Below are 27,408 nucleotides of genomic sequence, written 5' to 3' on the forward strand. Positions count from 1 at the left end.
TTCTCTCGCTCTCTCTCTTACGCTCGTCTCGCTCTCTGTCGCTTTCACTCTATCTCACTTTCGCTCTCTCATACGCGCTCGCCCTCTCGTGCTCTCTCACTCTCTCATGCTCTCTCTCGCGCTCTCTCGCGCTCTGTCTCGCGCTCTCTCGCGCTCTCTTGTGCTCTCTCTCGCTATCGCGCTCTCTCTCGCTCTCGCGCTCTCTCTCGCTCTCGCGCTCTCTCTCGCTCTCGCGCTCTCTCTTGCGCTTTCTCGTGCTCTCTCTTGCGCTTTCTCGCGCTCTCTCTTGCGCTTTCTCGCGCTCTCTCTTGCGCTTTCTCGCGCACTCTCTTGCGCTTTCTCGTGCTTTCTCGTGCTCTCGCTCTCTCACTTGCTCTCTCTCACTTGCTCTCTCTCTCTCGCGCTCTCTCTCTCACGCTCTCTCTCTCGCGCTCTCTCTCTCGCGCTCTCTCTGTCGCGCTCTCTCTCTCGCGCTCTCTCTCTCGCGCGCTCTCTCTCGCGCTCTCTCTCTCGCGCGCTCTCTCTCGCGCTCTCTCTCGCGCTCTCTATTTTGCTCTCGCTCTCTCTCGCTCTCTCGTGCTCTCTCTCGCTCTCGCGCTCTCTCTCGCTCTCGCGCTCTCTCTCGCTCTCGCGCTTTCTCGTGCTCTCGCTCTCTCGCTCTCTCACTTTCTCTCTCTCTCGCGCTCTCTCTCTCGCGCTCTCTCTCGCGCTCTCTCTCGCGCTCTCCCTCTCGCTCTCCCTCTCGCTCTCCCTCTCGCGCTCTCTCTCGCTCTCGCTCTCTCTCGCTCTCTCTCGCTCTCTCTCTCGCTCTCTCTTGCGCTCTCTTGCGCTGTGTCTCTCGCTTTCTCGTGCTCTCGCTTTCTCGTGCTCTCGCTTTCTCGCACTCTCGCTTTCTCGCGCTCTCGCTTTCTCGTGCTCTCGCTCTCTCGTGCTCTCGCTCTCTCGTGCTCTCGCTCTCTCGCGCTCTCGCTCTCTCACTTGCTCTCTCGTTCGCACTCTCTCTCTCGTGCTCTCTCTCTCTTGCGCTCTCTCTCTCTCGCTCTCTCTCTCTCGCGCTCTCTCACGCTCTTGCTCTCTCTCGCTCTTGCTCTCTCTCGCTCTCATTGTCTCGCGCTCTCGCTGTCTCGCGCTCTCGCTGTCCCGCGCTCTCGCTGTCCCGCGCTCTCACTCCCCGTTGTGTTCTCGCTCCCTGTCGCGTTCTCACTCTCTCTCGAGCTATCTGTCTCTCGCTCTATCTCTTACGCTCGTCTCGCTCTCTGTCGCTTTCGCTCTCTCGCTCTCTCTCTCACTCTCGCGCTCTCTCTCACTCTCGCGCTCTCTCTCACTCTCGCGCTCTCTCTTGCTCTCGCACTCTCTCTCGCTCTCGCGCTCTCGCGCTCTCTCGCGCTCTCTCTCTTTCTCTCGCGCTCTCTCTCTCGTGCTTTCTCATGCTCTCACGCTCTCGCTCTCTCACTTGCTCTCTCGTTCGCACTCTCTCTCTCTCTCGTTCGCACTCTCTCTCTCATGCTCTCTCTCTCTCGCGCTCTCTCTCTCTCTCGCGCTCTCTCTCTCTCTCGCGCTCTCTCTCTTTCGCGCTCTCTCTCTCTCACGCTCTCTCATGCTCTCTCGCGCTCTCGGTCGCGCTCTCGCTCTCAGTGGCGCTCTCGGTCCCGTTGGCGCTCTCGGTCTCGGTGGCGCTCTCGGTCTCTTGTGGTTGCGCTCTCTCTCTCCTGTGGTCGCGCTCTCTCTCTTGCTCTCTATCTCATGCTTTCGCTCTTGGTCGCTTTCTTTCGCGTTCTCTTGCTCTCTCGCGCTCCTGCTCTCTCGCGCTCTAGATCTCTTTCACTCGTGTCACTCTCTCTCGCTCTCTCTCGCGCTGTCCCGCACTCTATCCTTTCTCGCTCTCTCCCGCTCTCACTCTCTCCCGCTCTCGCGCTCTCTCCCGCTCTCTCTCTCGCGCTCTAGCAGTTTTTTGCGCTCTCGCTCCCTCTCGTGCTCTCGCTCCCTGTCGCGCTCTCGCTCCCTCTCGCGCTCTCGCTCCCTCTCGCGCTACCTTTCTCTCGCTCTATCTTTCTCTCGCGCTATTTTTCTCTCACTCTCTGTTGCTTTCGCTTTCTGTCACTTTCGCTCTCTGTCGCTTTTGCTCTCTGTCGCACTCTCTCTCTCTTGCACTCATCCGCGCTCATGCTCTCGCTCCCGCTCTTGCTCTCTCGTGCTATCGCTCGTGCTCTCGGTCGCGCGTCTCGCTCTCTTTCGCTCTCTATCGCTCTCTCGCGCTCTCCCGCTCTCTCTCTCTCACGCGCTCTCTCTCTCTCGCGTGCTGTCTCTCTCTCGCGTGCTGTGTCTCTCTCGCGCGCTGTCTCTCTCTCGCGCGCTGTCTCTCTCTCGCGCGCTGTCTCTCTCTCGCGCGCTGTCTCTCTCTCGCGCGCTGTCTCTCTCTCGCGCGCTGTCTCTCTCTCGCGCGCTGTCTCTCTCTCGCGCGCTGTCTCTCTCTCGCGCGCTGTCTCTCTCTCGCGCGCTGTCTCTCTCTCGCGCGCTGTCTCTCTCTCGCGCGCTGTCTCTCTCTGGCGCGCTGTCTCTCTCTCGCGCGCTGTCTCTCTCTCTCGCGCGCTGTCTCTCTCTCTCGCGCGCTGTCTCTCTCTCTCGCGCGCTGTCTCTCTCTCTCGCGCGCTGTCTCTCTCTCTCGCGCGCTGTCTCTCTCTCTCGCGCGCTGTCTCTCTCTCTCGCGCGCTGTCTCTCTCTCTCGCGCGCTGTCTCTCTCTCTCGCGCGCTGTCTCTCTCTCGCGCGCTGTCTCTCTCTCGCTCGCACTCTCTCGCGCTTTTGCTCTCTCACGCTCTCGCGCTCTCTCTCACGCTCTCGCGCTCTCTCTCGCGCTCTCGCGCTCTCTCTTGCGCTCTCGCGCTCTCTCTTGCGCTCTCGCGCTCTATCTCGCGCACTGTCCCTCTCTCGGGCTCGCTCTCTCTCTCGCGCTTGCTCTCTCGCGCGCACGCTCTCTCCCGCTCGCTCTCGCCCGCTCGCTCCCGCCCGCTCCCATTCGGGCTCTCCCTCTCGCGCTCTCCCTCTCGCGCTCTCCCTCTCGCGCTCTCCCTCTCGCGCTCTCCCTCTCGCGCTCTCCCTCTCGTGCTTTCGTTCGCACTCTTGCTCTCGCGCTTGCACTCTTGCTCTTGCTCTCGCTCTCACGCTCTCACGCTCTCACCCTCTCTCGCACTCTCTCTCGCGCTTTATCATGCTCTCGCACTCTCCTGCGCTCTCGCACTCTCCTGCGCTCTCGCACTCTCCTGCGCTCTCGCACTCTCCCGCGCTCTCCCTCTCTCGCGCTCTCCCTCTCTCGCGCTCTCCCTCTCTCGTGCTCTCCCTCTCTCGTGCTCTCCCTCTCTCGTGCTCTCCCTCTCTCGTGCTCTCCCTCTCTCGCGCTCTCCATCTCTCGCGCTCTCCCGCTGTCTCTCTCTCGCACGCTGTCTCTCTCTCGCGCGCTATCTCTCTCTCGATCCCTCGCGCTCTCTATCCCTCGCGCTCTCTATCCCTCGCGCTCTCTATCCCTCGCGCTCTCTATCCCTCCCGCTCTCTGTCCCTCGCGCTCTCTGTCCCTCGCGCTCTCTGTCCCTCGCGCTCTCTGTCCCTCGCGCTCTCTGTCCCTCGCGCTCTCTGTCCCTTGCGCTCTCTGTCCCTCGCGCTCTCTGTCCCTCGCGCTCTCTGTCCCTCGCGCTCTCTGTCCCTCGCGCTCTCTATCCCTCGCGCTCTCTATCTCTCGCGCTCTCCCTCTTTTTTGCGCTCTTGCTCCCTGTCGCGTTCTCGCTCCCTGTCGCGTTCTCGCTCCCTGTCGCGATCTCGCTCTCTCTCGCGCTATCTTTCTCTTGCTCTCTCTCTTACGCTCGTCTCGTTCTCTGTCGCTTTCGCTCTCTCTCACTTTCGCTCTCTCTTGCGCTCTCGCCCTCTCGCGCTCTCTCGCTCTCTCACTTGCTCTCTCATTCGCACTCTCTCTCTCTCGTTCGCACTCTCTCTCTCGCGCGCTCTCTCTCGCGCGCTCTCTCTCGCGCGCTCTCTCTCGCGCGCTCTCTCTCTCGCGCTCTCTCTCGCTCTCGCACTCTCTCTCTCTATCGCGCTCTCTCACTCACGCGCTCTCTCGCGCTCGCACTCTCTCGCACTCTCGGTCGCGCACTCGGTCGCGCTCTCGCTCTCGGTAGCGCTCTCGGTGCCGTTGGCGCTCTCGGTCTCGGTGGCGCTCTCGCTCTCTTGTGGTCGCGCTCTCTCTCTCGCTGTCTCTCTCACGCTTTCGCTCTCGGTCGCTCTCTTTCGCGTTCTCTTGCTCTCTCGCGCTCCTGCTCTCTCGCGCTCCAGCTCTCTTTCACTCGTGTCGCTCTCTCTCGCTCTCTCTCGCGCTGTCCTGCGCTCTCTCGCGCTCTCTCACTCTCTCGTGCTCTATCCTCTCTGGCGCTCTCGCCTCTCTCGCTCTCTTGCCTCTCTCGCTCTCGCGCTCTCGCTCTCTCCCGCTCTCGCTCTCTCCCGCTCTCGCTCTCTCGCGCTCTCTCCTGCTCTCTCTCACGCTCTCGCAGTATTTTGCGCTCTCGCTCCCTGTCGCGCTCTCGCTCCCTGTCGCGCTCTCGCTCCCTCTCGCGCTCTCGCTCCCTCTCGCGCTCTCGCTCCCTCTCGCGCTATCTTTCTGTCGCTCTATCTTTCTCTTGCGCTATTTTTCTCTCACTCTCTGTCGCTTTTGCCATCTGTTGCGCTCTCTGTTGCGCTGTCTCTCTCTCGCACTCTCTCGCGCTCGCGCTCTCTCGTGCTCTTGCTCCCGCTCTTGCTCTCTCGCGCTATCGCTCACGCTCTTGGTCACGCTTTCGCTCTCTCGCGCTCTTGCTCCCTCGCGCTCTAGCTCTCTTTCGCTCGTCTCACTCTCTTTCGCTCTCTTTCGCTCTCTCTCGCTCTCTCTCGCTCTCTCTCGCTCTCTCTCACTCTCTCGCGCTCCCTCGCGCTCCCTCGCGCTCCCTCGCGCTCTCTCGCGCTCTCTCGCGCTCTCTCGCGCTCTCTCGCGCTCTCCCGCTCTCCCGCTTTCTCTCTCTCATGCGCTGTCTCTCTCTCTCGCGCTTGTCTCTCTCTCTCGCGCTTGTCTCTCTCTCTCGCGTGCTGTCTCTCTCTCGCGCGCTGTCTCTCTCTCGCGCGCTGTCTCTCTCTCGCGCGCTGTCTCTCTCTCGCGCGCTGTCTCTCTCTGGCGCGCTGTCTCTCTCTCGCGCGCTGTCTCTCTCTGGCGCGCTGTCTCTCTCTCGCGCGCTGTCTCTCTCTCGCGCGCTGTCTCTCTCTCGCGCGCTGTTCTCTCTCGCGCGCTGTCTCTCTCTCGCGCGCTGTCTCTCTCTCGCGCGCTGTCTCTCTCTCGCTCGCACTCTCTCGCGCTTTTGCTCTCTCGCGCTTTTGCTCTCTCGCGCTCTCGCTCTCTCTTGCGCACTCGCTCTCTCTTGCGCACTGTCTCTCTCTCATGTGCTCGCTCTCTCTCTCGCGCTCGCTCTCTCTCTCGCGCATGCTCTCTCCCGCTCGCTCTCGCCCGCTCCCATTCGCGCTCTCCCTCTCGCGCTCTCCCTCTCGCGCTCTCCCTCTCGCGCTCTCCCTCTCGCGATCTCCCTCTCGCGCTCTCCATCTCGCGCACTCTCTCTCGCGCTCTCCCTCTCGCGCTCTCGTTCGCACTCTTGCTCTCGCGCTCACTCGTTTGCACACTTGCTCTCGCGCTCTCACTCACTCGTTTGCACTCTTGCTCTCGCGCTCACTCGTTTGCACTCTTGCTCTCGCGCTCTCACTCACTCGTTTGAGCTCTTGCTCTCGCGCTGTCGCTCTCGCACTCTCACCCTCTCTTGCACTCTCTCTCGCGCTTTACAATGCTCTCGCACTCTCCCGCACACTTGCTCTCTCGCGCTCTCGCTCTCGGTCGCGCTCTCACTCTCAGTCGCGCTCTTGCTCTCGCTCTCGGTCGCGCGCGCGCTCACGCTCTCGGTCTCGCTCTCGGTCTCGCTCTCGGTCTCGCTCTCGGTCGCGCTCTCGGTCGCGCTCTCGGTCGCGCTCTCACTCTCTAGCGGTCGCGCTCTCTAGTGGTCACGCTCTCTTGCAGTCTCTTGCTTTCGTGCGCTCTCCCACGTGCTCTCTAGCTCTCTCTCGCTCTCTAGCTCTCTCTCGTTCTCGCGCTCTCTTGCGCTCACTCGCTCTCTCTCTCTTTCTCGTGCTTTCTCTCGCTCGTTCTCGCTGTCTCTCGTTCGCTCTCGATCCCTCTCTCTCGCTGTCTCGCATTCTCTCGCGTTCTCTCGTGTTCTCTCGCGCTTTCGCTGTCTCTCGCTCTCTCTCGCTGTCTCCGTCTCTCACGCTCTCCCTCTCTCGCGCTCTCCCTCTCTCGCACTCTCCCTCTCTCGCACTCTCCCTCTCTCGTGCTCTCTCTCTCGCGCTCTCACTCTCGCGCTCTCCCTCTCGTGCTCTCCCTCTCGTGCTCTCCCTCTCGCGCTCTCCCTCTCGCGCTCTTGCTCTCGCGCTCACTTGTTTGCACTCTTGCTCTCGCGCTCTCACTCACTCGTTTGCACTCTCGCTCTCGCGCTCTCACACTCTCTCGCACTCTCTCTCGCACTTTCTCTCGCGCTTTCTCATGCTCTCGCACTCTCCCGCGCTCTTGCTCTCTCGCGCTATCGCTCTCTCGCGCTATCGCTCTCGGTCGCGCTCTTGCTCTCGGTCGCGCGGGCGCTGTCGGTCGCGCTGTCGGTCGCGCTGTCGGTCGCGCTGTCGGTCGCGCTGTCGGTCGCGCTGTCGGTCACGCTCTCGGTCGTGCTCTCTAGCGGTCGCGCTCTCGCTCTCTAGCGGTCGCGCTCTCTTGTGGTCTCTCGCTCTCGCGCGTTTTCGTGCGCTCTCCCACGCGCTCTCGCGCTCTCTACCTCTCTCTCGCTCTCTAGCTCTCTCTCGTTCTCTAGCTCTCTCTCGTTCTTGCGCTCTCTTGCGCGCACTCACTCTCTCGCTCTCTCTCTCTTTCTTGTGCTTTCTCTCACTCGTTCTCGCTGTCTCTCGTTCTCCCTTGCTCCCTCTCGCTCCCTCTCGCTCCCTCTCGCTCCCTCTCGCTCCCTCTCGCTCCCTCTCGCTCCCTCTCGCTCCCTCTCGCTCCTTCTCACTTTCTCGCATTCTCTCGTGCTTTCGCTGTCTCTCACTCTCTCTCGCTGTCTCCCTCTCTCGCTGTCTCCCTCTCTCGCGCTCTCCCTCTCTCCCTCTCTCGCGCTCTCCCTCTCTCGCGCTCTCCCTCTCTCGCTGTCTCCCTCTCTCGCACTCTCCCTCTCTCACGCTCTCCCGCTGCGCCTCTCTCGCGCGCTGTCTCTCTCTCGCACGCTGTCTCTCTCTCGCGCGCTGTCTCTCTCTCGCGCGCTGTCTCTCTCTCGCGCGCTGTCTCTCTCTCGCGCGCTGTCTGTCTCTCGCGCGCTGTCTCTCTCTCGCGCGCTGTCTCTCTCTCGCGCGCTGTCTCTCTCTCGCGCGCTGTCTCTCTCTCGCGCGCTGTCTCTCTCTCGCGCGCTCTCTCTCTCTCGCGCTCTCTCTCTCTCTCGCGCGCTCTCTCTCTCGCGCGCTCTCTCTCTCGCGCGCTCTCTCTCTCGCGCGCTCTCTATCTCTCGCGCTCTCTCGCGCTCTGTCGCGCTCTCTTGCGCTCTCTCGCTCTCTCTCGCGCTCTCTCGCGCCCTCTCACTCTCTCTCACTCTCTCTCACTCTCTCTCGCTCACTCTCGCTCTCTTGCGCTCTCTCGCGCTCTCTCGTGCTCTCTCGTGCTCTCTCATGCTCTCTCGTGCTCTCTCGTGCTCTCTCTAGCTCTCTCTCGCTCTCTCACGCTCTGTCTCTCGCTTTCACGTGCTCTCGCATACTCGTGCTCTCGCTTTCTCGTGCTCTTGCTCTCTCGTGCTCTCGCTCTCTCGTGCTCTCGGTCTGTCGTGCTCTCGCTCTCTCACTTGCTCGCTCGTTCGCACTCTCTCTCTCTCTCGCGCTCTTTCTCTCTCGCTCTCTTTCTCTCTCGCTCTCTCTCTCTCTCGCACTCTCTCTCTCTCGCGCGCTCTCTCTCTCTGGCGCTCTCTCTCTCTCGTGCTCTCTCTCGCTCGCGCTCTCTCTCACTCGCGCTTTTTCTCTCTCTCGCGCTCTCTCTCGCTCGTGCTCTTTCTATCTCTCGCTCGCGCTCTTTCTATCTCTCGCTCGCGCTCTTTCTCTCTCTCGCTCTCTCTCGCTCTCTCTCTCTCTCTCTCGCTCTCTCTCTCGCTCTCTCTCTCTCTCTCTCTCGCTCTCTCTCTCGCTCTCTCTCGCGCTCTCTCTCTCGCGCTCTCTCTCGCTCGCGCTCTCTCTCTCGCGCTCTCTCTCGCTCACGCTCTCTCTCGCGCTCTCTCTCTCTCGCGCTCTCTCTCGCTCGCGCTCTCTCTCGCTCGCGCTCTCTCTCGCTCGCGCTCTCTCTTGCGCTCTCTCTCTCTTGCGCTCTCTCTCTCTTGCGCTCTCTCTCTCTCGCGCTCTCTCTCGCTCACGCTCTCTCTCGCTCACGCTCTCTCGTGCTCTTGCTCTCTCTCGCTCTCTCGCGCTTTTGCTGTCTCGCGCTCTCGCTCCGTCACGTTCTCGCTCCCTGTCGCGTTCTCGTTCTCTCTCACGCTATCTTTCTCTCGTTCTCTCTCTTACGCTCGTCTTGCTCTCTGTCGCTTTCGCTCTCTCTCACTCTCGCGCTCTCTCGCGCTTTCTCGCTCTCTCGCGTTGTCGCGTTCTCTCTCTCGCGTTCTCGCGTTCTCTCTCTCGCGTTCTCGCGTTCTCTCTCTCGCGCTCTCTCTCTCTCTCGCGCTCTCTCTCTCTCGTGCTCTCTCTCTCTCGCGCTCTCTCTCTCTCTCGTGCTCTCTCTCTCTCTCGCGCTCTCTCTCTCTCTCGCGCTCTCTCTCTCATGCTCTCTCGCGCTGTGGCTCTCGCTTTCTCGCGCTCTCGCTTTCTCGCGCTCTCGCTTTCTCGCGCTCTCGCTCTCTCACTTGCTCTCTCGTTCGCACTCTCTCTCTCTCGTGCGCTCTCTCTCTCGCGCTCTCTCTTACGCTCGTCTCGCTCTCTGTCACATTCGCTCTCTCTCACTTTCGCCCTCTCTCGCTCTCTCTCGCTCTCTCTCTCGCTCTCTCACTCTCTCTCGCTCTCTCGCTCTCTCTCTCACGCTCTCGCTCTCTCGCGCTCTCTCTCTCTCGCGCTCTCTCTCTCTCTCGCGCTCTCTCGCGCTGTGTCTCTCGCTTTCTCACGCTCTCGCTTTCTCACGCTCTCGCTTTCTCGCGCTCTCGCTTTCTCGCGCTCTCGCTTTCTCGTGCTCTCGCTCTCTCGCGCTCACGCTCTCTCACTTGCTTTCTCATTCGCACTCTCTCTCTCTCTCACACGCTCTCTCTCTCGCGCTCTCTCTTACGCTCGTCTCACTCTCTGTCGCTTTCGCTCTCTCTCACTTTCGTCCTCTCTCGCTCTCTCTCGCTCTCTCTCTCTCTCTCGCTCTCTCGCGCTCTCTCTCGCTCTCTCGCGCTCTCTCTCGCTCTCGCGCTCTCTCTCTCGCGCTCTCGCTCTCTCACTCGCTCTCTCTCTCTCTCTCGCGCACTCTCTCGCGCTCTCTTTCGCGCTCTCTTTCGCGCTCTCTTTCGCGCTCTCTTTCGCGCTCTCTTTCGCGCTCTCTCTCGCGCTCTCTCTCGCGCTCTCTCTCGCGCTCTCTCTCGCGCTCTCTCTCTCGCGCTCTCTCTCTCGCGCTCTCTCTCTCGCGCTCTCTCTCGCGCTCTCTCTCGTGCTGTCTCACGCTCTCTCGTGCTCTGTCTCTCTCTTTCTCGCACTCACGCTTTCTCGCGCTCTCGCTTTCTCGCGCTCTCGCTCTCTCGTGCTCTCTCTCTCTCGCGCTCTCTCTCTCTCTCGCGCTCTCTCTCTCTCTCGCGCTCTCTCTCTCTCTCGCGCTCTCTCTCTCTCGCGCTCTCTCTCTCGTGCTCTCTCTCTCGTGCTCTCTCTCTCGCGCTCTCTCTCTCGCGCTCTCTCTCTCACGCTCTCTCGCGCTGTGTCTCTCGCTTACTCGCGCTCTCGCTTACTCGCGCTCTCGCTTACTCGCGCTCTCGCTTTCTCGCGCTCTCGCTTTCTCGCGCTCTCGCTCTCTCACTTGCTCTCTCGTTCGCACTCTCTCTCTCTCTCGTGCGCTCTCTCTCTCGCGCTCTCTCTTATGCTCGTCTCGCTCTCTGTCACTTTCGCTCTCTCTCACTTTCGCCCTCTCTCGCTCTCTCTCGCTCTCTCTCGCTCTCTCTCGCTCTCTCGCTCTCTCTCTCGCGCTCTCTCTCTCTCGCGCTCTCTCTCTCTCGCGCTCTCTCTCTCTCGCGCTCTCTCTCTCTCGCGCTCTCTCTCTCTCGCGCTCTCTCTCTCTCGCGCTCTCTCGCGCTGTGTCTCTCGCTTTCTCGCGCTCTCGCTTTCTCGCGCTCTCGCTTTCTCGCGCTCTCGCTTTCTCGTGCTCTCGCTCTCTCGCGCTCTCGCTCTCTCACTTGCTTTCTCATTTGCACTCTCTCTCTCTCTCACACGCTCTCTCTCTCGCGCTCTCTCTTACGCTCGTCTCGCTCTCTGTCGCTTTCGCTCTCTCTCACTTTCGCCTTCTCTCGCTCTCTCTCGCTCTCTCTCTCTCTCTCTCTCGCTCTCTCGCGCTCTCTCGCGCTCTCTCTCGCTCTCTCGCGCTCTCTCTCGCTCTCTCGCTCTCTCTCTCGCGCTCTCGCTCTCTCACTCGCTCTTTCTCTCTCTCTCGCGCACTCTCTCGCGCTCTCTTTCGCGCTCTCTCTCGCGCTCTCTTTCGCGCTCTCTCTCGCGCTCTCTTTCGCGCTCTCTCTCGTGCTCTCTCTCGCGCTCTCTCTCGTGCTGTCTCACGCTCTCTCGTGCTCTGTCTCTCGCTTTCTCGCACTCACGCTTTCTCGCGCTCTCGCTTTCTCGCACTCTCGCTTTCTCGTGCTCTCTCTCTCTCGCGCTCTCGCTCTCTCACTTGCTCTCTCGTTTGCACTCTCTCTCTCATGCTCTCTCTCTCGCGCGCTCTCGCTCTCTCACTTGCTTTCTCATTTGCACTCTCTCTCTCTCTCACACGCTCTCTCTCTCGCGCTCTCTCTTACGCTCGTCTCGCTCTCTGTCGCTTTCGCTCTCTCTCACTTTCGCCTTCTCTCGCTCTCTCTCGCTCTCTCTCTCTCTCTCTCTCTCTCTCTCTCGCTCTCTCGCGCTCTCTCTCGCTCTCTCGTGCTCTCTCTCGCTCTCTCGCTCTCTCTCTCGCGCTCTCGCTCTCTCACTCGCTCTTTCTCTCTCTCTCGCGCACTCTCTCGCGCTCTCTTTCGCGCTCTCTCTCGCGCTCTCTTTCGCGCTCTCTCTCGCGCTCTCTCTCGCGCTCTCTCTCTCGTGCTCTCTCTCGCGCTCTCTCTCGCGCTCTCTCTCGCGCTCTCTCTCGCGCTCTCTCTCGTGCTGTCTCACGCTCTCTCGTGCTCTGTCTCTCGCTTTCTCGCACTCACGCTTTCTCGCGCTCACGCTTTCTCGCGCTCTCGCTTTCTCGCACTCTCGCTTTCTCGTGCTCTCTCTCTCTCGCGCTCTCGCTCTCTCACTTGCTCTCTCGTTCGCACTCTCTCTCTCTCTCGTGCGCTCTCTCTCTCGCGCTCTCTCTTACGCTCGTCTCGCTCTCTGTCACATTCGCTCTCTCTCACTTTCGCCCTCTCTCGCTCTCTCCCGCTTTCTCTCTCGCTCTCTCACGCTCTCTCGCTCTCACGCTCTCGCTCTCTCGCGCTCTCTCTCTCTCGCGCTCTCTCTCTCTCGCGCTCTCTCGCGCTGTGTCTCTCGCTTTCTCACGCTCTTGCTTTCTCACGCTCTTGCTTTCTCGCGCTCTCGCTTTCTCGCGCTCTCGCTTTCTCGTGCTCTCGCTCTCTCGCGCTCACGCTCTCTCACTTGCTTTCTCATTCGCACTCTCTCTCTCTCTCACACGCTCTCTCTCTCGCGCTCTCTCTTACGCTCGTCTCACTCTCTGTCGCTTTCGCTCTCTCTCACTTTCGTCCTCTCTCGCTCTCTCTCGCTCTCTCTCTCTCTCTCGCTCTCTTGCGCTCTCTCTCGCTCTCTCGCGCTCTCTCTCGCTCTCTCGCGCTCTCTCTCGCTCTCTCGCGCTCTCTCTCGCTCTCTCGCTCTCTCTCTCGCGCTCTCGCTCTCTCACTCGCTCTCTCTCTCTCTCTCGCGCACTCTTTCGCGCTCTCTTTCGCGCTCTCTTTCGCGCTCTCTTTCGCGCTCTCTCTCGCGCTCTCTCTCGCGCTCTCTCTCGCGCTCTCTCTCGCGCTCTCTCTCTCGCGCTCTCTCTCTCACGCTCTCTCTCGCGCTCTCTCTCGCGCTCTCTCTCGTGCTGTCTCACGCTCTCTCGTGCTCTGTCTCTCGCTTTCTCGCACTCACGCTTTCTCGCGCTCTCGCTTTCTCGCGCTCTCGCTCTCTCGTGCTCTCTCTCTCTCGCGCTCTCTCTCTCTCTCGCGCTCTCTCTCTCTCTCGCGCTCTCTCTCTCGTGCTCTCTCTCTCGCGCTCTCTCTCTCACGCTCTCTCGCGCTGTGTCTCTCGCTTTCTCGCGCTCTCGCTTTCTCGCGCTCTTGCTTTCTCGCGCTCTCGCTTTCTCGCGCTCTCGCTTTCTCGCGCTCTCGCTCTCTCAATTGCTCTCTCGTTCGCACTCTCTCTCTCTCTCGTGCGCTCTCTCTCTCGCGCTCTCTCTTATGCTCGTCTCGCTCTCTGTCACTTTCGCTCTCTCTCACTCTCTCTCGCTCTCTCTCGCTCTCTCTCGCTCTCTCTCGCTCTCTCGCTCTCTCTCTCATGCTCTCGCTCTCTCGCGCTCTCTCTCTCTCGCGCTCTCTCTCTCTCGCGCTCTCTCGCGCTGTGTCTCTCGATTTCTCGCGCTCTCGCTTTCTCGCGCTCTCGCTTTCTCGCGCTCTCGCTCTCTCGCGCTCTCACTTTCTCGCGCTCTCGCTCTCTCGCGCTCTCGCTCTCTCACTTGCTTTCTCATTTGCACTCTCTCTCTCTCTCACACGCTCTCTCTCTCGCGCTCTCTCTTACGCTCGTCTCACTCTCTGTCGCTTTCGCTCTCTCTCACTTTCGCCTTCTCTCGCTCTCTCTCGCTCTCTCTCTCTCTCTCTCGCTCTCTCGCGCACTCTCTCGCTCTCTCGCGCTCTCTCTCGCGCTCTCTCTCGCTCTCTCGCTCTCTCTCTCGCGCTCTCGCTCTCTCACTCGCTCTCTCTCTCTCTCTCGTGCACTCTCTCGTGCTCTCTTTCGCGCTCTCTTTCGCGCTCTCTCTCGCGCTCTCTTTCGCGCTCTCTCTCGCGCTCTCTTTCGCGCTCTCTCTCGCGCTCTCTCTCGCGCTCTCTCTCGCGCTCTCCCGCGCTCTCGCCTCTCTCGCCTCTCTTGCGCTATTCGCTCTCTCGTGCTCTCCCTCTCTCGCGTGCTCTCTCTCTCGCGTGCTCTCGCGTGCTCGCTCTCTCGCACGCACTCTCGTTCTCGCTCTCTTGCACCCTCTTTCGCTCATTCGCGCTCACTCGCGCTCTCGCGCTCTCTCTCGCGCTCTCTCTCGTGCTGTCTCATGCTCTATCGTGCTCTGTCTCTCGCTTTCTCGCACTCACGCTTTCTCGCGCTCTCGCTTTCTCGCGCTCTCGCTTTCTCGTGCTCTCTCTCTCTCGCGCTCTCGCTCTCTCACTTGCTCTCTCGTTCGCACTCTCTCTCTCTCTCGTGCGCTCTCTCTCTCGCGCTCTCTCTTACGCTCGTCTCGCTCTCTGTCACATTCGCTCTCTCTCACTTTCGCCCTCTCTCGCTCTCTCCCGCTTTCTCTCTCGCTCTCTCACGCTCTCTCGCTCTCTCGCTCTCTCTCTCACGCTCTCGCTCTCTCGCGCTCTCTCTCTCTCGCGCTCTCTCTCTCTCGCGCTGTGTCTCTCGCTTTCTCATGCTCTTGCTTTCTCACGCTCTTGCTTTCTCGCGCTCTCGCTTTCTCGCGCTCTCGCTTTCTCGCGCTCTCGCTCTCTCGCGCTCACGCTCTCTCACTTGCTTTCTCATTCGCACTCTCTCTCTCTCTCACACGCTCTCTCTCTCGCGCTCTCTCTTACGCTCGTCTCACTCTCTGTCGCTTTCGCTCTCTCTCACTTTCGTCCTCTCTCGCTCTCTCTCGCTCTCTCTCTCTCTCTCGCTCTCTTGCGCTCTCTCTCGCTCTCTCGCGCTCTCTCTCGCTCTCTCGCGCTCTCTCTCGCTCTCTCGCTCTCTCTCTCGCGCTCTCGCTCTCTCACTCGCTCTCTCTCTCTCTCTCGCGCACTCTTTCGCGCTCTCTTTCGCGCTCTCTTTCGCGCTCTCTTTCGCGCTCTCTCTCGCGCTCTCTCTCGCGCTCTCTCTCGCGCTCTCTCTCGCGCTCTCTCTCTCGCGCTCTCTCTCTCACGCTCTCTCTCGCGCTCTCTCTCGCGCTCTCTCTCGTGCTGTCTCACGCTCTCTCGTGCTCTGTCTCTCGCTTTCTCGCACTCACGCTTTCTCGCGCTCTCGCTTTCTCGCGCTCTCGCTCTCTCGTGCTCTCTCTCTCTCGCGCTCTCTCTCTCTCGCGCTCTCTCTCTCTCTCGCGCTCTCTCTCTCGTGCTCTCTCTCTCGCGCTCTCTCTCTCACGCTCTCTCGCGCTGTGTCTCTCGCTTTCTCGCGCTCTCGCTTTCTCGCGCTCTTGCTTTCTCGCGCTCTCGCTTTCTCGCGCTCTCGCTTTCTCGCGCTCTCGCTCTCTCAATTGCTCTCTCGTTCGCACTCTCTCTCTCTCTCGTGCGCTCTCTCTCTCGCGCTCTCTCTTATGCTCGTCTCGCTCTCTGTCACTTTCGCTCTCTCTCACTCTCTCTCGCTCTCTCTCGCTCTCTCTCGCTCTCTCTCGCTCTCTCGCTCTCTCTCTCACGCTCTCGCTCTCTCGCGCTCTCTCTCTCTCGCGCTCTCTCTCTCTCGCGCTCTCTCGCGCTGTGTCTCTCGATTTCTCGCGCTCTCGCTCTCTCGCGCTCTCACTTTCTCGCGCTCTCGCTCTCTCGCGCTCTCGCTCTCTCACTTGCTTTCTCATTTGCACTCTCTCTCTCTCTCACACGCTCTCTCTCTCGCGCTCTCTCTTACGCTCGTCTCACTCTCTGTCGCTTTCGCTCTCTCTCACTTTCGCCTTCTCTCGCTCTCTCTCGCTCTCTCTCTCTCTCTCTCGCTCTCTCGCGCTCTCTCTCGCTCTCTCGCGCTCTCTCTCGCGCTCTCTCTCGCTCTCTCGCTCTCTCTCTCGCGCTCTCGCTCTCTCACTCGCTCTCTCTCTCTCTCTCGCGCACTCTCTCGTGCTCTCTTTCGCGCTCTCTTTCGCGCTCTCTCTCGCGCTCTCTTTCGCGCTCTCTCTCGCGCTCTCTTTCGCGCTCTCTCTCGCGCTCTCTCTCGCGCTCTCTCTCGCGCTCTCCCGCGCTCTCGCCTCTCTCGCCTCTCTTGCGCTATTCGCTCTCTCGTGCTCTCCCTCTCTCGCGTGCTCTCTCTCTCGCGTGCTCTCGCGTGCTCGCTCTCTCGCACGCACTCTCGTTCTCGCTCTCTTGCACCCTCTTTCGCTCATTCGCGCTCACTCGCGCTCTCGCGCTCTCTCTCGCGCTCTCTCTCGTGCTGTCTCATGCTCTCTCGTGCTCTGTCTCTCGCTTTCTCGCACTCACGCTTTCTCGCGCTCTCGCTTTCTCGCGCTCTCGCTTTCTCGTGCTCTCTCTCTCTCGCGCTCTCGCTCTCTCACTTGCTCTCTCGTTTGCACTCTCTCTCTCGTGCTCTCTCTCTCGCGCGCTCTCTCTCGCCTCTCTCGCTCTCGCTTTTGCTCTCTCGCTCTCGCTGTCTCACGCTCTCGCTATCTTGCTCTCGCTCACGCTGTCTCGCTTTCACACTGTCTCGCTTTCACACTGTCTCGCTTTCACACTGTCTCGCGCTCTCTCTGTCTCGCGCTCTCTCTGTCTCGCGCTCTCTCTGTCTCGCGCTCTCTCTGTCTCGCGCTCTCTCTGTCTCGCGCTCTCTCTGTCTCGCGCTCTCTCTGTCTCGCGCTCTCGCTATCTCGCGCTCTCTCCCACTCTCGCGCTCTCTCTCGCTCTCTCACAGTTTTTTGCGCTCTCGCTCCCTGTCGCGCTCTCGCTCCCTCTCGCGCTCTCGCTCCCTCTCGCGCTCTCGCTCCCTCTCGCGCTCTCGCTCCCTCTCGCGCTCTCGCTCCCTCTCGCGCTCTCGCTCCCTCTCTTGCTATCTTTCTCTCGCTCTCTGTCGCTTTCGCTCTCTGTCGCGCTCTCTCGCACTCTCTCGCGCTCTCGCTCCAGCTCTTGCTCTCTCGCGCTATCGGTCATGCGCTCGCTCTCTCGCGCTCTTGCTCTCTCGCGCTCTTGCTCTCTCGCGCTCTTGCTCTCTCGCGCTCTAGCTCTCTCGCGCTCTAGCTCTCTTTCGCTTGTCTCACTCTCTTTCGCTCTGTCTCACTCTCTCGCGCTCTCTCTCGCTCTCCCACTCTCTCTCTCTCGCGCGTTGTCTCTCTCTCGCGCGTTGTCTCTCTCTCGCGCGTTGTCTCTCTCTCGCGTGTTGTCTCTCTCTCGCGCGTTGTCTCTCTCTCACGCGTTGTCTCTCTCTCGCGCGTTGTCTCTCTCTCGCGCGCTCTCTCTCTCGTGCTGTCTCATGCTCTCTCGTGCTCTGTCTCTCGCTTTCTCGCACTCACGCGCGCACTCTCGTTCTCGCTCTCTTGCGCTCTCTTTCGCTCACTTGCACCCTCTTTCGCTCACTCGCGCGCACTCGCGCTCTCTCGCGCTCTCTCGTGCTCTCGCTCTCTTGCTCGCTCCCTCGCGCTCCCTCTCTCTCTCGCGCTCTCTCTCTCTCTCTCACGCGCTCTCTCTCTCTGTCGCACGCTCTCTCTCTCTCACTCGCTCTCTCTCTCTCACTCGCTCTCGAGCTCTCTCCTGCGCTCGCTCTCTCCCGCTCTCTCTTCGCACTCTCCCAGTTTTTTGCACTCTCGCTCCCTGTCGTGCTCTCGCTCCCTGTCGTGCTCTCGCTCCCTGTCGTGCTCTCACTCCCTGTCGTGCTCTCGCTCCCTGTCGCGCTCTCGCTCCTTCTCGTGCTATCTTTCTCTCGCTCTCTCTCTTTTGCTCGTCTTGCTCTCTTGCTCGCTCCCTCGCGCTCCCTCTCCCTCTTGTGATCTCTCTCTTGCTCTCTCGTGCTCTCGTTCTCATTCTCTCGCTCTTTCGCTCTCGCTCGCACTTTTGCTCTCTCGCGCTCTCTCTCTTGCGCGCTGTCTCTCTCTCGCGCTCCCTCTCTCTCGCACTCCCTCTCTCTCGCACTCCCTCTCTCTCGCGCTCCCTCTCTCTCGCACTCCCTCTCTCTCGCGCTCCCTCTCTCTAGCGCTCTCGCCTCTCTAGCGCTCTCGCCTCTCTCGCGATCTCGCCTCTCTCGCGCTCTCGCCTCTCTCGCTCTTGCGTTCTCGCTCTCTCGCGCTCTCTTTCGCTCTCTTTTGCTCTCTTTCGCTCTCTCTCGCTCTCTTTGGCTCGCTCTCGCTCTCTCTCTCGTGCTCTCTCTCTCGAATTCTCTCTCTCACGTTCTCTCTTTCTGGTGCGCTGTCTCTCTCGCGCGCTCTTGCTCGCGCTCTCGCGCTCGGTCGTGCTCTCGCTCTCGCTCGCGGTGGCGCTCTCGCTCTCTTGTGGTCGCGCTCTCTTGCAGTGTCGCTCTCTCTCTCGCGCTTTCACTCTCGGTCGCTCTCTTTAGCGCTCTCTTGCTCTCTCGCGCTCTCGCGCTCCTGCTCTCTCGCGCTCTAGCTCTCTTTCACTCGTCTTGCTCTCTCTCTCTCTCTCGCGCTCTCTCTCGCGCTCTCTCTCGCTCTCTCTCTTGCGATTTCGCTCTCGGTCGCTCTCTCTCATGCTCTCTTACTCTCTCGCGCTCTCGCGCTCTCACTCGCGCTCTCGCGCTCTCACTCGCGCTCTCCCGTGCTCTCGCCCCTCTCGCCTCTCTTGCTGCTCTCACCCCTCTCGCGCTCGTGCTCTCGCTCGCGCTCTTGCTCTCTCGCGCTCTCGGTCGTGCTCTCGCTCTCGCTCTCGGTCGTGCTCTCGCTCTCTTGTGGTCTCGCTCTCTTGTGGTCTCGCTCTCTTGTGGTCTCGCTCTCTTGTGGTCTCGCTCTCTTGTGGTCTCGCTCTCTCTCTCTCACGCGCTCTTGCTCTCTCGCGCTGTTGCTCTCTCGCGCTCCAGCTCTCTTTTGCTCGCCTCGCTCTCTCTCGCTCTCTCTCGCTCTCTCTCGCTCTCTCTCGCTCTCTCTCGAGCTCTCTCGCGCTCTAGCGTGCTCTCCCGTGCTCTCTCGTGCTTTGTCGCTCTCACTCGCGCTCTCCCACGCACTCCCGCGCTCTCGCCTGTCTCGCCTCTCTTGCGCTATTCGCTCGCTCGTGCTCTCCCTCTCTCGCGTGCTCTCTCTCTCGTGATCTCTCTCGCGCTCTCGCGTTCTCGCTCTCTCGCTCTCACTCTCTCGCTCTTTCGCTCTCGCGCGCACTTTTGCTCTCTCGCGCTCTCTCTCTCGCGCTCTCTCTCTCACGCGCTCTCTCTCTCATGCGCTCTCTCTCTCACGCGCTCTCTCTTGCGTGCTCACTCTCTTGCGCGCTTTCTCTCTTGCGCGCTCTCTCTCTCTCGCGCTCTCTCTCTCTCGCGCTCCCTCTCTCTCGCGCTCTCGCTGTCTTGCGCTCTCGGCGCTCTCGGTGGCACTCTCGCTCTCTTGTGGTCGCGCTCTCTTGCAGTCTCGCCGTCTCTCTCTCGCGCTTTCGCTCTCGGTCGCTCTCTTTCGCGCTCTCTTGCTCTCTCACGCTCCTGCTCTCTCGCGCTCTCGCGCGCACTCCCGCGCTCTCGCCTCTCTTGCGCTATTCGCTCCCTTGCGCTCCCTCTCTCTCTCGTGATCTCTCTCTTGCTCTCTCGTGCTCTCGCTCTCACTCTCTCGCTCTTTCACTCTCGCGCGCACTTTTGCTCTCTCGCGCTCTCTCTCTCTCGCGCTCTCTCTCTCGCGCTCCCTCTCTCTCGCGCTCCCTCTCTCTCGCGCTCCCTCTCTCTCGCGCTCTCGCTGTCTCGCGCTCTCGCTGTCTCGCGCTCTCGGCGCTCTCGGTGGCGCTCTCGCTCTCTTGTGGTCGCGCTCTCTTGCGGTCTCGCTCTCTCTCTCTCGCGCTTTTGCTCTCGGTCGCTCTCTTTCGCGCTCTCTTGCTCTCTCATGCTCCTGCTCTCTCGCGCTATCGCTCTCTTTCGCTCATCTCGCTCTCACTCGCGCTCTCGCCTCTCTCGCTCTTGCGTTCTCACTCTCTCGCGCTCTCTTTCGCTCTCTCGCGCTCTCTTTGGCTCGCTCTCGCGCTCTCTCTCTCGCGCTCTCTCTCTCGCGTTCTCTCTCTCGCGTTCTCTCTCTCGCGTTCTCTCTCTCTGGTGCGCTGTCTCTCTCGCGCGCTCTCGCTCGTGCTCTCGCGCTCTCGCTCTCGGTCGCGCTCTCGCTCTCTCGCTCTCGGTCGCGCTCTCGCTCTCTTGTGGTCGCACTCTCTTGCGGTCTCACTCTCTCTCTCGCGCTTTCGCTATCGGTCGCTCTCGGTCGCGCTCTCTCGCGCTCTCTCGCTCTCACTCGCGCTCTCACTCGCGCTCTCACTCGCGCTCTCACTCGCGCTCTCACTCGCGCTCTCGCCCCTCTCGCCTCTCTCGCCGCTCTCACCCCTCTCGCGCTCGCGCTCTCGCTTGCGCTCTTGCTCTCTCGCACTCTCGGTCGTGCTCTCGCTCTCGGTCTCACTCTCTTGTGGTGTCGCTCTCTCTCTCTCGCGCGCTCTTGCTCTCTCGCGCTCCAGCACTCTTTTGCTCGTCTCGCTCTCTCTTGCTCTCTCTCGCTCTCTCTCACTCTCTCTCGCGCTCTGTCGCACTCTCGTGCTCTTGCTCTCTCTTGCGGTCTCGCGCTCCCACTCGCGCTCTCTCTCTCTCGCGCTCTCACTCGTGCTCTCACTCGCGCTCTCACTCGCGCTCTCACTCACGCTCTCACTCGTGCTCTCACTCGCGCTATCACTCGCTCTCTCACTCACGCTCTCCCATGCTCTCGCCCCTCTCGCCGGTCTCACCCCTCTCGCGCTCGCGCTCTTGCTCTCTCGCGCTCGCGCTCTTGCTCTCTCGCGCTCGCGCTCTTGCTCTCTCGCGCTCTCGGTCGTGCTCTCGCTCTCGGTTGTGCTCTCGCACTCGGTCGTGCTCTCGCTCTCGGTCGTGCTCTCGCTCTCGGTCGCGGTCTCGCTCTCTTGTGGTCTCGCTCTCACTCTCTCATGTGCTCTTGCTCTCTTGCGCTGTTGCTCTCTCGCGCTCCATCACTCTTTCGCTCATCTCGCTCTCTCTCGCTCGTCTCGCTCTCTCTCGCCTCTCTTGCGCTATTCGCTCTCTCGCCCTCTCCCTCTCTTGCCCTCTCCCTCTCTTGCGTGCTCTCTCGCGCGCTCTCGCATGCTCTCTCTCTCGCGTTCTCGCTCTCTCACGCGCACTCTCGTTCTCGCTCTCTCGCGCTCTCTTTCGCTCACCCGCGCCCTCTTTCGCTCTCTCGTGCTCTCTCGTGCTCTCTTTCGCTCTCTCGCTCTCTTGCTCGCTCCCTCGCGCTCCCTCTCTCTCTCGCGCGCGCTTGCTATCTCTCGCTCGCTCTCGAGCTCTCTCCCGCGCTCGCTCTCTCCCGCTCTCTCCTGCTCTCTCCCGCCCTCTCCCGCTCTCTCTTCACACTCTCCCAGTTTTTTGTGCTCTCGCTCCCTGTTGTGCTCTCACTCCCTGTCGCGCTCTGGCTCCTTCTCGTGCTATCTTTCTCTCGCTCTCTCTCTTTTGCTCGTCTCGCTCTCTTGCTCGCTCCCTCACGCTCCCTCTCTCTCTCGTGATCTCTCTCTTGCTCTCTCATGCTCTCGCTCTCACTCTCTCGCTCTTTCGCTCTCGCTCACACTTTTGCTCTCTCGCGCTCTCTCTCTCGCGCTCTCTCTCTCGCGCTCTCTCTCTCGCGCTCTCTCTCTCGCGCTCTCTCTCTCGCGCTCTCTCTCTCGTGCTCTCTCTCTCGTGCTCTCTCTTTCGCGCTCTCTCTCTCGCGCTCTCTCTCTCGCGCTCTCTCTCTCGTGCTCTCTCTCTCGTGCTCTCTCTCTCGCGCTCTCTCTCTCGTGCTCTCTCTCTCGTGCTCTCTCTCTCGCGCTCTCTCTCTCGCGCTCTCTCGCTCTGGCGCTCGCCCTCTCTCGCTCAGGCGCTCGCCCTCTGTCTATCACGCTCGTGCTCTCTCGCTCTTGGGCCCTCTCTCCGCTCTCTCTCGCGCTCTCTCCCGCGCTTTCCTGCTCCCGCTCTCGGGCAGTCACTCGCGATCTCTCTCACGCTCGGTCTCGCTCTCTCTTGCTCTCGCTCTCACTCTCTCGCTCTTGCGCTTTCGCTCTTGCTCTCGCTCTTGCTCTCGCTCTTTCGCTCTCACTCGCGCTTTTGCTCGTTGGGATCTCGCTAGCGCTTTTGCTCGCTAGCGCTCTCTCTCGCGCTCTCTGTCGCTCGCTCTCCCGTTCTCGCTTTCTCGCTCTCTCGCTTTCTCGCTCTCTCGGTCTCTTGCTCTCTCGCGCTCTCTTTCGCTCACTTGCGCTCTCTTTTGCTCTCTCTCTTTCGTTCTCTCTCTTGCGCTCTTTCTCTTGTGCACTTTCTCTTGCGCTCTCTCTCTCTTGCGCTCTCTCTCTTGCGCTCTCCCTCTCGTGCTCTCGCTCTCTTTCGCTTGTCTCGCTCTCGGCCGAGTTCTCGCTCTCGGCCGAGTTCTCGCTCTCGGTCGAGTTCTCGCTCTCGGTCGCGCTCTCGCTCTCGGTCGCGCTCTCGCTCTCGGTCGCGCTCTCGCTCTCGGTCGCGCTCTCGCTCTCGGTCGTGCTGTCTAGTGGTTGCGCTCTCTTGCAGTCTCGCGCTCTCAAAATTGCACTTTCGCCCGCTCTCCCATGCGCTCTCGCGCTCTCTAGCTCTCTTTCATTCTCGTGCTCTCCTGCGTTCACTCGCTCTCACTCTCGCTCTCCTGCTCTCTCTCTCTCTCTCGTGCTCGCTCTCGTTCGCTCTTGCTCTCTCTCTCGCTCTCTCTCTCGCTCTCTCTCTCTCTCGCTCTCTCATGCGCTCTCGCAGTCTCACGCGCTCTCGCTCTCTCACGCGCTCTCGCTCTCTCACGCGCTCTCGCTCTCTCTCGCGCTCTCGCTCTCTCTCGCGCTCTCGCTCTCTCTCACGCTCTCTCTCGCGCTCTCGCTCTCGCTCTCTCTCGCAGTCTCGCGCTCTCGCGCTCTCTCTCGCACTCTCTCGCACTCTTGCTCTCTTGCGCTCTCGCTCGCGCTCTCTCTCGCGCTCTCGCTCTCGCTCTCTCTCGCAGTCTCGCGCTCTCGCGCACTCTCTCGCACTCTCTCGCACTCTTCCTCTCTTGCGCTCTCGCTCGCGCACTCTCTCGCACTCTCTCGCACTCTTGCTCTCTTGCGCTCTCGCTCGCGCTCTCTTGCGCTCTCTCTCGCTCTCTCTCTCTCGCTCTCTCTCTCGCGCTCTCTCTTGCGCTCTCTCTCTCTCGCTCGCGCTCTTTCTCACGTGCTCTTGCACACTTACTCACGCTTGCGCGCTCTCGCTCTCTCGCTCTCGCTCTCTCTCTTGTGCTCTCTCTCTCGTGCTCTCTCTCGTGCTCTCTCTCGTGCTCTCTCTCGTGCTCTCTCTCGCGCTCTCTCTCGCGCTGTCTCTTGCGCTCTCTCTCTTGCGCTCTCTCTCTTGCGCTCTCTCTCTTGCGCTCTCTCTCTCGCGCTCTCTCTCTCGCGCTCTCTCTCGCGCTCTCTCTCGCTTTCGCGCTCTCTCTCGCATTCGCGCTCTCTCCCTCACGCTCGCGCTCTCTCTCGCGGTCTTGCGCTCTCGCTCTCTCGCGCGCTCTCGCTCTCTCACGCGCTCTCGCTCTCTCTTGCGCTCTCGCTCTCTCACGCGCTCTCGCTCTCTCTCGCACTCTCGCTCTCTCTCGCGCTCTCGCTCTCTCTCACGCTCTCTCTCGCGCTCTCGCTCTCGCTCTCTCTCGCAGTCTCGCGCTCTCGCGCACTCTCTCGCACTCTCTCGCACTCTTGCTCTCTTGCGCTCTCGCTTGCGCTCTCTCTCGCGCTCTCGCTCTCGCTCTCTCTCGCAGTCTCGCGCTCTCGCGCACTCTCTCGCACTCTCTCGCACTCTTCCTCTCTTGCGCTCTCGCTCGCGCACTCTCTCGCACTCTCTCGCACTCTTGCTCTCTTGCGCTCTCGCTCGCGCTCTCTTGCGCTCTCTCTCGCTCTCTCTCTCTCGCTCTCTCTCTCGCGCTCTCTCTTGCGCTCTCTCTCTCTCGCTCGCGCTCTTTCTCACGTGCTCTTGCACACTTACTCACGCTTGCGCGCTCTCGCTCTCTCGCTCTCGCTCTCTCTCTTGTGCTCTCTCTCTCGTGCTCTCTCTCGTGCTCTCTCTCGTGCTCTCTCTCGTGCTCTCTCTCGTGCTCTCTCTCGCGCTCTCTCTCGCGCTGTCTCTTGCGCTCTCTCTCTTGCGCTCTCTCTCTTGCGCTCTCTCTCTTGCGCTCTCTCTCTCGCGCTCTCTCTCTCGCGCTCTCTCTCGCGCTCTCTCTCGCGTTCGCGCTCTCTCTCGCATTCGCGCTCTCTCCCTCACGCTCGCGCTCTCTCTCGCGGTCTTGCGCTCTCGCTCTCTCGCGCGCTCTCGCTCTCTCACGCGCTCTCGCTCTCTCTTGCGCTCTCGCTCTCTCACGCGCTCTCGCTCTCTCTCGCACTCTCGCTCTCTCTCGCGCTCTCGCTCTCTCTCACGCTCTCTCTCGCGCTCTCGCTCTCGCTCTCTCTCGCAGTCTCGCGCTCTCGCGCACTCTCTCGCACTCTCTCGCACTCTTGCTCTCTTGCGCTCTCGCTTGCGCTCTCTCTCGCGCTCTCGCTCTCGCTCTCTCTCGCAGTCTCGCGCTCTCGCGCACTCTCTCGCACTCTCTCGCACTCTTCCTCTCTTGCGCTCTCGCTCGCGCACTCTCTCGCACTCTCTCGCACTCTTGCTCTCTTGCGCTCTCGCTCGCGCTCTCTTGCGCTCTCGCTCGCGCTCTCTTGCGCTCTCTCTCGCTCTCTCTCTCGCTCTCTCTCTCGCGCTCTCTCTTGCGCTCTCTCTCTCTCGCTCGCGCTCTTTCTCACGTGCTCTTGCACACTTACTCACGCTTGCGCGCTCTCGCTCTCTCGCTCTCGCTCTCTCCCTTGTGCTCTCTCTCTCGTGCTCTCTCTTGTGCTCTCTCTCGTGCTCTATCTCGTGCTCTCTCTCGAGCTCTCTCTCGCGCTCTCTATCGCGCTGTCTCTTGCGCTCTCTCTCTTGCGCTCTCTCTCTTGCGCTCTCTCTCTTGAGCTCTCTCTCTTGCGCTCTCTCTCTCGCGCTCTCTCTCGCGCTCTCTCTCGCATTCGCGCTCTCTCCCTCACGCTCGCGCTCTCTCTCGCGGTCTTGCGCTCTCGCTCTCTCGCGCGCTCTCGCTCTCTCACGCGCTCTCGCTCTCTCTCGCGCTCTCGCTCTCTCTCGCGCTCTCGCTCTCTCTCGCGCTCTCTCTCGCGCTCTCTCTCTCGCTCTCTCTCGCAGTCTCACGCTCTTGCGCACTCTCTCGCACTCTCTCGCACTCTTGCTCTCTTGCACTCTCGCTCGCGCTCTCTCGCGCTCTCTCTCGCTCTCTCTCTCGCGCTCTCTCTTGCGCTCTCTCTCTCTCGCTCGCGCTCTTTCTCACGTGCTCTTGCACACTTACTCACGCTTGCACGCTCTCGCTCTCTCGCTCTCGCTCTCTCTCTTGTGCTCTCTCTCTCGTGCTCTCTCTTGTGCTCTCTCTCGCTCTCTCTCTCGCGCTCTCTCTCTCGCGCTCTCTCTCTCGTGCTCTCTCTCGCGCGCTCTCTCGCGCGCTCTCTCGCGCACTCTCTTTCGCACTCTTTCACTCACTCGCACTGTCTTTCGCTCACTCGCACTCTCTTTCGCTCTCGCGCTCTCATTCGCTCACTCACATGCTCTCGTGCTCTCTTTCGCTCTCGCTCGCTCCCTCTCCCAATCTCGCGTGCTCTCGCTCTCTTGCGTGCTCTCGCTTTCTCGGTCTCTGGCGCTCTCTTTCGCTCGCTCGCGCTCTCTTTTGCTCTCTCGCGCTCTCTTTCGTTCTCTCACTTTATAGCTCGCTACCTCGCGCTCCCTCGCGCGCTCTCTCTCTCGCTCTCGCTCCCTCTCTCGCTCTCTCGCGGTCTCACTCTCTCTCGCAGTCTCGCGCTCTCGCTAGCGCTCTCGCTCTTTTACGCTTGTCTCGCTCTCTCGCGCTCTCGTGCTCTCTCTCGCGCTCTCGTGCTCTCGCTCTCTCGCGCTCTCGTGCTCTCGCTCTCTCGCGCTCTCTCTTGCGCTCTCTCTCGCGCTCTCTCTCGCGTTCGCGTTATCTCCCTCACGCTCGCGCTCTCTCTCGCGGTCTTGCGCTCTCGCTCTCTTGCGCTTTCTCTCGCGTTCGCGCTCTCTCCCTCACGCTCGCGCTCTCTCACCCTTGGGCATCTCTCTCGCGCTCTCTCTCGCGCTTTCTTGCTCGCGCTCTCAGGCTCTCACTCGCGATCTCTCTCTCGCTCGCTCTCGCTCTCTCTCTCGCTCTCTCGCTCTTGCGCTTTCGCTCTTGCTCTCGCTCTCACTCTTTCGCTCTCACTCGCGCTTTTGCTCGTTGGGCTCTCGCTCGCGCTTTTGCTCGCTAGTGCTCTCTCTCGCGTTCTCTGTCGCGCGCTCTCTCGTTCTCGCGTTCTCGCTCTCTCTTGCTCTCTTGCGCTCTCTTTCGCACACTTGCGCTCTCTTTCGCTCTCTCTCTTGCGCTCTCCCTCTCGCACTCTCGCTCTCTCGTGCTCTCGCGTTCTCTCTCGCGCTCTTGCTCTCTCACGTTGTCGCTCGCTCATGCTCTTGCTCTCTCTTGTGGTCTCGCGCTCTCTCTCTCATGCGCTCTCTCTCTCATGCGCTTTCGCTCTCTTTCGCTCGCTCTCGCTCGCGCTCGCTCTCGCGCTCTCTCTCGCTCGCGCTCTCTCTCGCTCGCGCTCTCTCTCACTCGCGCTCTCTCTTGCTCTCTCTCGCTCGCACTCCCTCTCGCTCGCACTCCCTCTCTTTCGCTCTCTCTCGCGCTCTCTCTCTTGCGCTCCCTCAGTCGCGCTCCCTCTCTCAAGCTCCCTCTCTCGCTCTCTCTCGCGCTCTTGCTCTCTCGCGCTCTCGCTGTCTCGCGCTCTTGCTCTCTCTCGCAGTCTGGCGATCTCGCTCGCACTCTCGCTCTCTTTCGCTTGTCTCGCTCTCTTTCGCTTGTCTCGCTCTCTTTCGCTTGTCTCGCTCTCGGTCGAGATCTCGCTCTCGGTCGAGCTCTCGCTCTCGGTTGCGCTCTCGCTCTCGGTCGCGCTGTCTAGCGGTCGCGCTCTCTTGTGGTCTCGCGCTCTCAATCTTGCGCTGCCTCGCGCACTTTCGCCCGCTCTCCCACGCGCTCTCTAGCTCTCTCTCATTCTCGCGCTCTCTTGCATTCACTCGCTCTCACTCTCGCTCTCCTGCTCTCTCTCTCTTTCTCGTGCTCGCTCTCGTTCACTCTCGCCCTCTCTCTCGCTCTCTCTCTCTCGCTCTCTCTCTCTCTCGCTGTCTCGCATTCTCTTGCAGTCTCGCGCTCTCTCGCTCTCTCACGCGCTCTCGCTCTCTCTCGCACTCTCGCTCTCTCTCACAGTCTCGCGCTCTTGCGCACTCTCTCGCACTCTTGCTCTCTCGCACTCTGGCTCGCTCGTACTCTTGCTCTCTCTCTCTCGCGCTCTCTCTCGCGCTCTCTCTCGCGCTCTCTCTCGTGCTCTCTCTCTCTCTCGCTCTCTCTCTCTCTCGCGCTCTCTCTCGCTCGCGCTCTTTCTCTCGCGCTCTTGCACACTTACTCACATTTGCGTGCTCTCGCTCTCTCGCTCTCTCTCTTGCGCTCTCTCTCTCGTGCTCTCTCTTGTGCTCTCTCTCGTGCTCTCTCTCGTGGTCTCTCTCGTGCTCTCTCTCTTGCACTCTCTCTCTCGCGCTCTCTTTCGTACTCTTTCGCTCACTCACACTCTCTTTCGCTCACTCGCACTCTCTTTCGCTCACTCGCACTCTCTTTCGCTCACTCGCACTCCCTTTCGCTCACTCGCACTCTCACGCTCTCATTCGCTCACTCGCGTGCTCTCGCGCTCTCTTTCACTCTCGCTCGCTCCCTCTCGCAATCTCGCACGCTCTCGCTCTCTTGCGTGCTCTCGCTTTCTCGGTCTCTCGCACTCTCTTTCGCTCGCTCGCGCTCTCTATTGCTCTCTTTTGCTCTCTTTCGCTCTCTCGCTTTATAGCTTGCTACCTCGCGCTCACTCGCGCGCTCTATCTCTCGCTCTCGCTCCCTCTCTCGCTCTCGCTCCCTCTCTCGCTCTCTCACACGCTCTCGTTCTCTCACGCCCTCTCGCTCTCTCACG

General features: G+C 61.2%; 2 protein-coding genes and 1 pseudogene across 2 annotated transcripts; all 3 read right to left on the reverse strand.

The window, feature by feature from the left end:
- Positions 1-2,097: 2,097 nt before the first annotated feature.
- On the reverse strand, positions 2,098-7,789 carry LOC137363979 (RNA-binding protein 25-like; annotated as a pseudogene).
- A 2,362-nt stretch (positions 7,790-10,151) lies between these two features.
- On the reverse strand, positions 10,152-12,124 carry LOC137363980 (probable splicing factor, arginine/serine-rich 6; the record flags this gene model as incomplete). The annotated part of the gene is made up of 2 exons (XM_068027469.1): positions 10,152-10,184; positions 11,996-12,124. Coding segments are annotated over 2 exons (162 nt in total), but the record flags the coding sequence as incomplete, so codon positions are not given.
- Positions 12,125-22,671: 10,547 nt separating this feature from the next.
- LOC137363981 (RNA-binding protein 25-like) lies at positions 22,672-26,589 on the reverse strand (the record flags this gene model as incomplete). The annotated part of the gene is made up of 5 exons (XM_068027470.1): positions 26,474-26,589; positions 26,159-26,354; positions 24,445-24,531; positions 23,138-23,296; positions 22,672-22,746 (listed from the first exon to the last, which is right to left on the reverse strand). Coding segments are annotated over exons 1-5 (633 nt in total), but the record flags the coding sequence as incomplete, so codon positions are not given.
- Positions 26,590-27,408: the final 819 nt, after the last annotated feature.

The sequence above is a fragment of the Heterodontus francisci genome, unplaced genomic scaffold, assembly GCF_036365525.1.
Source record: "Heterodontus francisci isolate sHetFra1 unplaced genomic scaffold, sHetFra1.hap1 HAP1_SCAFFOLD_1144, whole genome shotgun sequence".
Taxonomy (NCBI): Eukaryota; Metazoa; Chordata; class Chondrichthyes; order Heterodontiformes; family Heterodontidae; genus Heterodontus; species Heterodontus francisci.